The sequence below is a fragment of the Sinocyclocheilus rhinocerous genome, unplaced genomic scaffold (genome assembly GCF_001515625.1).
Source record: "Sinocyclocheilus rhinocerous isolate Xijiao unplaced genomic scaffold, SAMN03320098_v1.1 scaffold558, whole genome shotgun sequence".
Lineage (NCBI taxonomy): Eukaryota > Metazoa > Chordata > Actinopteri > Cypriniformes > Cyprinidae > Sinocyclocheilus > Sinocyclocheilus rhinocerous.
Window position 1 is genome coordinate 66,999 of NW_015634502.1, and position 7,279 is coordinate 74,277.

General features: G+C 38.0%; 1 protein-coding gene across 5 annotated transcripts in view; it reads right to left on the bottom strand.

The window, feature by feature from the left end:
- The window catches only part of LOC107745731 (SRSF protein kinase 1-like), a 16,406-nt gene that overhangs the window by 5,770 nt on the left and 3,357 nt on the right, over positions 1–7,279 (bottom strand). For all 5 annotated transcript variants that reach the window (XM_016559678.1, XM_016559679.1, XM_016559676.1 and 2 more), the window contains exons 6-14: positions 6,902–6,989; positions 6,519–6,625; positions 5,300–5,465; positions 5,048–5,073; positions 4,124–4,340; positions 3,620–3,967; positions 3,282–3,382; positions 2,738–2,845; positions 2,528–2,597 (exon numbers count right to left, since the gene is read on the bottom strand). In XM_016559678.1, coding sequence (XP_016415164.1) covers positions 2,528–2,597; positions 2,738–2,845; positions 3,282–3,382; positions 3,620–3,967; positions 4,124–4,340; positions 5,048–5,073; positions 5,300–5,465; positions 6,519–6,625; positions 6,902–6,989 — 1,231 coding nt within the window. The remainder of the gene's footprint in view (positions 1–2,527; positions 2,598–2,737; positions 2,846–3,281; positions 3,383–3,619; positions 3,968–4,123; positions 4,341–5,047; positions 5,074–5,299; positions 5,466–6,518; positions 6,626–6,901; positions 6,990–7,279) is intronic.

Here is a 7,279-nt window from a genome sequence, read left to right on the forward strand (position 1 = left end):
AACATTAAAATACAACAACGTCACTTACATCACTCACCGCATCTCGTGCTCCACTGATGGCGCTCCCTGATGCACTTCTAACATTCAAATGCAAATGTTTATTTTAAATTCGACTAATATTCATTTTTGTATTCACAATCTCCTCATCACAGGCAGGCACAGCACTCAATTCAGCATGTTTTCGTGTTTGTGTGAGCTGTCTGCATCACTCATAGTACGTGCACTATATCGAAAATTTTTTACATATCGTTATCGAAGGTGTACCGTCGATAAATATCGATACCGTTTTATGGCCCAGGCCTAATAGTGACCGAAAAAAAAAACATGAGACACACAGAGAGGCAAGGTTCCTATACCAATAGTAAATTTCAATAACTACCTTTCTCTTTGACATGACTTAAACTGGAAGAAGGTTGAAGTGTGATCTAATTCTGCTCCCTCCAGTTTTAGGAAAACTGCATCAGCTGATTCAAGTGCAATGTGGTCTACCACAAGAGTAAGAACACAGCATGTTCTAAGCAGGAGCATAATGAATCATTACTGGTTTCTAGCTGTCTCTCCAGTTTGACTTCTGGTCTGACCAAATCCTGCTAAATACCTTGCATATATACAAAGTGAAAGCATCACAATGCACAATTTACAACCAAATGCTTAACCTCTGTAGCCTTTATACTTTGAGCGCCATGAAATTATTTGCCTTTGAAATCAATAGAATAATCTGAAATTTCACTTGGTAAGTATTGAGTTTCTCAGTGCTTTTGTGTATTACACCTAAAGCAACAACCACATAGTGGCTCAAAACATGCAAATTCTGATCATGACTAACATAACTACCAAGGTCCGTTTAAACAGCATTTACGCTCCAGTGCAAACACAATTAGATCACAGATGACAGAATTCCATAGAAACTGTTAACTAAGCTTGACGGACGGATAATAAATTAGGTTTTAAGTTTACAAGTTCTTCCCAGTTCCCACACTCAATAAATTTCTAGGGCATGCAAAATATGCATCTTTCTGTCTTAGTCTATTTAGTTGCAGCATCAACTAACAATAGAACACAAGGAGGAACAAAGAAACATGGATCAAAAGGGCAAAAAGTGGAGGTGGAGGAAGTGAATATGAAGAGGCTGTTTATAAAGAAGAGACAGGGTCTCCATGCATTTTAACAGCAGGCTCTGATTGTTAGCAGGGAAATAACTAGAGGTCCACCGATGTATCGGTTTTGCCGATTAATCGGCACCGATAGTTTTTTGCTGGAACTATCGTTATCGGCAAAAATCCATGCCGATAGTTTTCCGGGTTGCGTCCGTTGCTGGAACGGCTGAGAAGGGTCTGCTGTCATTATACAGTATGAGAGCGGCCTCTAGTGGTTGAAATCACTGACAGCACGTGCTATTTGTTTAGACACGTGATACTGCACGCTGAACAGAGCGGGAAACTTCAGACGCGGATTTAAATGCAGCCGACAGAAAATCCTGCCGCGCCACAGAGCGCCATTCACATAGTTTTCCATTAAATTACATTATATTTGTCCCGAATTGTTGTTAATGCTTCATTTATAGAGCTATAATATAGATCGCGCTTTCTCTTTCCGTTTGCTCCGTTTTTTAAACACCGAACTTCAAACTCATCTATGCCTCATTGTTCGTTCATTCTTGAAGTAAACTTGTGTCCGTTTGGGGATTAAATAAACTGTTTTAGACCGCTGCTCGAATTGAACACGACGCGTCCGGAGTGTGTGTGATACCGGTGAGTTCTCCTAGACGTAGGCTCAGCGCTGCGCTTTTATTTTGATTAGATAATCATCAAGTGTTCAAGAATAGAAGAAGTTAAAGTGTGAGAGTATACATACAATATCCATATGTATATAATTTTAATGCTATGGCCTTTGTGTATATATTTAAAAATGTGCATCTTTAAGCATGACTGTTTAAATTAAGAGTCCATTTGTAACATTAAGATTAATGAAAGCTGTGTAATGAAAATATTGTTCCTTGTTAGAGTGTTAATTTCAACATTTTTATTATTATTATTACTACTACTACTACTACTAGTATGGTTCAGTACTGTTTTTTTAATAAAGCATTATTTAAATTTTTGTTCAGTATCCATTTAAAAAACTATCGGTTAATTAATCGGTATCGGCCAGTGTGGTCCAACCTAGCTATCGGTATCGGCAAAATCCACTATCGGTCGACCTCTAGAAATAACCACAGGATTACAGCTCTTGAAGCACTGTAATATCAATACATATTAAGACAGAAGAAAACAACAGACAATAAATAATTAAGCAGGTATTTAAATTCTATTGCATAGTGCCTGTAGTGAGACATTAATATGATTGTCAGTCAATTGTAGTAAATTGTCAGTCACATTAAAACTGAAATGATTGGGTATGTCCCTCACTGTAGGCATGTACATGCATGCATTTGTAATCCAGATTAATTATTATCACTCAATAAATGTAATGGAGGAAACATTCATCATTTTTGTATTTCAGGCTGAAGGAAGAAATATTGCATTACCTTCATCTCTGGAGTAATCTTCACCAGAGTGGGGCTCAAACAAATAATCACCAGTGGCCAATTCAAATGCCTGAAAAGAGAAAGAGCAATCCAATATCAGGTCTGAACTGTTACCAAATTGATTTACCTGTTCTCACAAGGATGCCTGTGGATTTATATAAAAGTAAAGCTGATTAACAAACTGATGAGCGACCATGTGTAGCTTCTCACCATGCAGGCTGTGCTCCATATGTCAGCGGGTGTGTTGTACCCTGATCCCAGCAGCACCTCCAGAGAGCGGTACTGTCGGGTCTGAATGTCTTCAGTAAAGTGCTTGTGCTGAAGAACAGAGAATTTATATCAATAATCATATTGAGTATTTAATAAAAAAACATGAAATCAACTTCTATATTATCTTTCTTAATAAATGTACCATTTATCGGTCCACACTCAACCAAATAAACGTACACTACCATTCAAAAGTTTGGGGCCGATAAGATTGTTTTAATGTTTTCAAAACAAGTTTGAAAATTAAAAAAGAAAAAGAAAACAAAACAAATGAACAGTTTTTAAAGTTTTCATGCTCACTAAGGCTTATTTCATTTTAAATAACTATTTAATGTAATTTATTCCTGTGATTGCTAAGCATAATTTTCAGCACTCATTACTCATTACATTACTTTAGCATCACATGATCCTTCAGAAAGCATTCTAATTTGCGTTTTACAGATAAATGACTATAATTTGGATTTCATCGGGTTATTAAGATTCTTACCACCCAGCAGGCGTTGCCAAGGTCTGCAATCTTGACCTTGATATTGTCTGCGTTAAGTGGGTCCAGTGGATTGACCAATAGGCTTCCAGATGACAACTTATCTGAAAGAGGAAAAAGCTAATCAAAAACAGCCATATGTGGTCACTATGAACTGTCATTGTAAAATGTCTCATCAAAAATACTCACTATGTTAGGAACGACATGAGCGTGAACAAATAATGACACTTTTAATTTTTTATGTGAACTACCCCTTTAATACAAACAGTTACCAGCATGTAAGAATCACATAATCTCTGAAAAACCTCACTAAAATAATTTAAAAGCCATATAAAATTCACCATTCTTTAGCTTATCCTTGTTCTGTTCCCTGGCTCTGGTTCTAGTCTTCTGCTGATCTTGCTCTCCGGATGGCATCTCTCCTTCCTCTAGCTGCTCTCGGCCTGAGGTGCCATTACTGTAGCCGGCCTGGTCCAGTTCAGGGGACTCTGCCCCATTACAGTACTCGTACATGCTTTGAGCTGTGTCCTCTGGGCCTGTGTTTGCGTTATGGTGGTCCTCCTGTAGCAGTTGGCCATGTCGCTGGTCTCCTTGATCGTCCTCCTCAGGCTGTGTTTGACTGGAGTGCATACAGCCGTTACAGTTGAGCTCAAGTGAAGCATCTGAGGTTAGTCTCTCTCTAGTCTCCACTATTACGCGAGAGGCAGAGAAACAGAAATATAATGGAGATGTGTTAATGGCAGCAAATTTGTACTTAATCACAAGTTGCAAATAACAGCAAACTCTAAGCAACTTTAATTAACACTAGCACTATAAGAAAATTATTGATGCAAATAGAAACTAACTTATTGTGTCCTCATTAGTAATGTCCTGCAGTGATGCCTGTCTTAGTGGGACGCAGGAGGGGGATTTGGGGGATTCTGGGTCATCCTCCTCTTCCTCTCTGCCTTCAGGCCCAATCTCCATCTCTTCCAAGTCCATAATGCACTTCTCTAGGAGCTCCGCTTGACGCTTCTGCTTCTTCTTTAGCTTCTTTTTCTTGTTTTTTGACATTTTTGGTGCCTGAGGAAGAGCAAGATGGGTAATCATGTTAATGCGAAAAAGCATTATGACAACTGAAAAATTCCAGGTTATTTGACAAATAAAGTTACACTACCATGCAAATGTTTAGATTTTTTTTTTGTCAGATGTTTGTCAGATGAAACAAGACTCTCATTCTGAACAAGGCTGCATTTATAAAAAAAAAAAACTGTAAAAACAGTATTATTGTGAAATATTACTACAATTTAAAAGAACTGTTTCCTTTTTTTTTTTTTTTATGTTCAATTGTAATTAAGTCCTGTGATGGCAAAGCTGAATTTTCAGCAGCCTTTACTTCAGCCTTCAGTGTCACAGGATCCTTCAGAAATTATTCTAATATGCTAATTTGCCGCTCAAGAAACATTTATTACTATAAATGTTGAAAACAGTTGTGCTGCTTTATATCTTTGTGGAAACCATGACATGTTTTTATCAGGATACTTTGATAAACATTTATTTAAAATGGAAATACTTTGCATCATTATTAATGTCTTCACAATTACGGTGGCAATATTTTAAGTTGTAAATAACCCAGAACATTCCTGGAATTGGGACAGCAGCTCAAGATTATATTCAGAGAACTACAGAAAGAAAGAGAATGATTGAATAGTTTTCTTCGGGACATTAAAATAATAAAAATTAATTGAAATGAAATGTATAAAAATACCTGCTTAAGAAGGAAAACATACCTGTTTTGGTGCTGGGGCAGTGCTCACTGGAAGATAAAGGTCAACACAAGTCATTGTAACTCAATGACAGCTTGCAAAGTAAAACAATTTTAAGAGCAGTATGCTAGAGGGTAAGAAAGCTAACCAACAAGTTGTGTTAACGAGAGAATGTGAAAAACTACTAGGGAAAAGTTTACACAATCATTTGCAACTGGTTGAAGCCGTGTAAAAAGTATGCTTCACTGTGTGTGTCTGTAAGCAGAGCTGTCGTACCTGCTGACCCAGATGGAGGGGGAGCGCCTGCTTTCTGCCACTCAGTGGCTTCTGCAGCCAAGCGCCTGATATACAGCTCATCCACGCTCATGAGAATGTTCTCTGGCTTAATGTCTGTGTGGATGATTTGACACTTGGTGTGCAGGTAATCCAGACCTTGAATAACCTGAGATTTCAAAAATGCAGAGACTCAAACGACTATAGAAAATATATATTAGCACTAGCGCTGCACGATAAATCGAAATGTAATCGAGATCGCGATTCGACAGAAGCTGCGATTGTCATGCGTATCTTTCAGTGAAGCACGGTTCTGTGATCAGCAGTAAATCTCCATCCAAAGGCCAGAGGGCGCTCTCGCGCTGAAACTCCAAATACGCCTAGCAGAAAAAAACCCAGGAAATGCCTATTGCTGCAGCTGAATAAACAGAAGATTCAACAGCTTTCATTAATTCAACGTGACTAATAAACACAATGCGCATAACAATCGCATTCGATTAATCGTGCAGCCCTAATTAGCACCTTTCTAAACATCCTGGAGCAACACAACATACAATTTTAATCACAAAACCAAAAGGTACATAATATAACGCTGAATATTAACAATACAGTACTTTTACAACAATGCAACACAACATTATTACATTATTATTATTGGTTATTCACAGCTCTCTGAAACCGATGACTCTGATTGCTTCTGATTCTAATTGAGAAACACCCCGCAGGATATTTTTTTTGTTTTGTGTTTTTGAAAGAAGTCCCTTATGCTCACCAAGTCTGCATTTATTTGATTAAAAATACAGTAAAAACAGTAATGTTGTCTTCAGTGTCATATGATGCTCATTCTAATATGAAAAAATTCTTATCAATATTGAATACAGGAATTTTTTTCTGGGATGTCACTTAATGTCACTTTTGATCAATTAAATGCATCCTTGCAAAATAAAAGTATTAAATTCTTAGAAAAAAAAACTTCTCGCAGTAATGCACATTATCACTTACAAACATGTCTGTTCTAGTGGTTTCATAAAAAAAGATGTAACAAAAAGTAAACAGGTTTTTCATTATCAAATCATTCTGAATTTTGTATAAAACCATAAACGTTAAGCAAACTCATAATAATTCATCTGTAATTGATCCACTGAATCCAGGACAGCAGTTAATTAGTCAAACCGTAATTACGTGAACACTGATCTGGTTGTGCGGTGGTGTGCTGCGTTACCTGTCGAATGATGCTCTTGACACAGGGCAGAGGTAAGCCTTGATAGTTGGACTTGATAATCCATTTAAGCAAGTGGTGCCCTAGAACCTCAAACACCATGCAGACATCTGAAAGGTCAAGTGAAGGTCCAACGCTTTTAAAATGGAATCTGCTGTTGGTAGGAATAAATGTAGAACTTCTAACTGAAAAACATAATATCAGAACAGCTTCGCTCAGTATAATCGCTACGAAGCAACAACTGTTTCGAAGTCAGCATTCACAAGTGCCCTTGTAAAAGAATTTGGGGTATCTTAAAATAGCACAAGACACCTGCTTGAAGACTTCTTGACCCATTTTCTCTCTCACACACAGATACACACAACATTCTTCATATTCAAGGATACGAGTCCCATTGACCCCTGAGATCTTGAAGTCATCCAGTAACTGCACAACCATCTCTCTGTTTGGATCATCAGGGTCTGTATTTCTGACCTGAAAACAAAACAAATAAATAAAATTAAAAGTGACCTGAGGCCAAGTATGGTGACCCATACTTGGAATTAGTGCTCTGCATTTAACCCATCCAAAGTGCACACAAACAGCAGTGAACACACACACACCGTGAACACAAGCGCTCAAGGGCACCTCAGTCGTGGTATTGAAGGTGGGAGAGAGCGCTGTACATTCACTCCCCCCACCTACAATCCCTGCCGGTACGAGACTCGAACCCGCAACCTTTGGGTTACAAGTCCGACTCTCTAACCATTAGGCCACGACTTCCC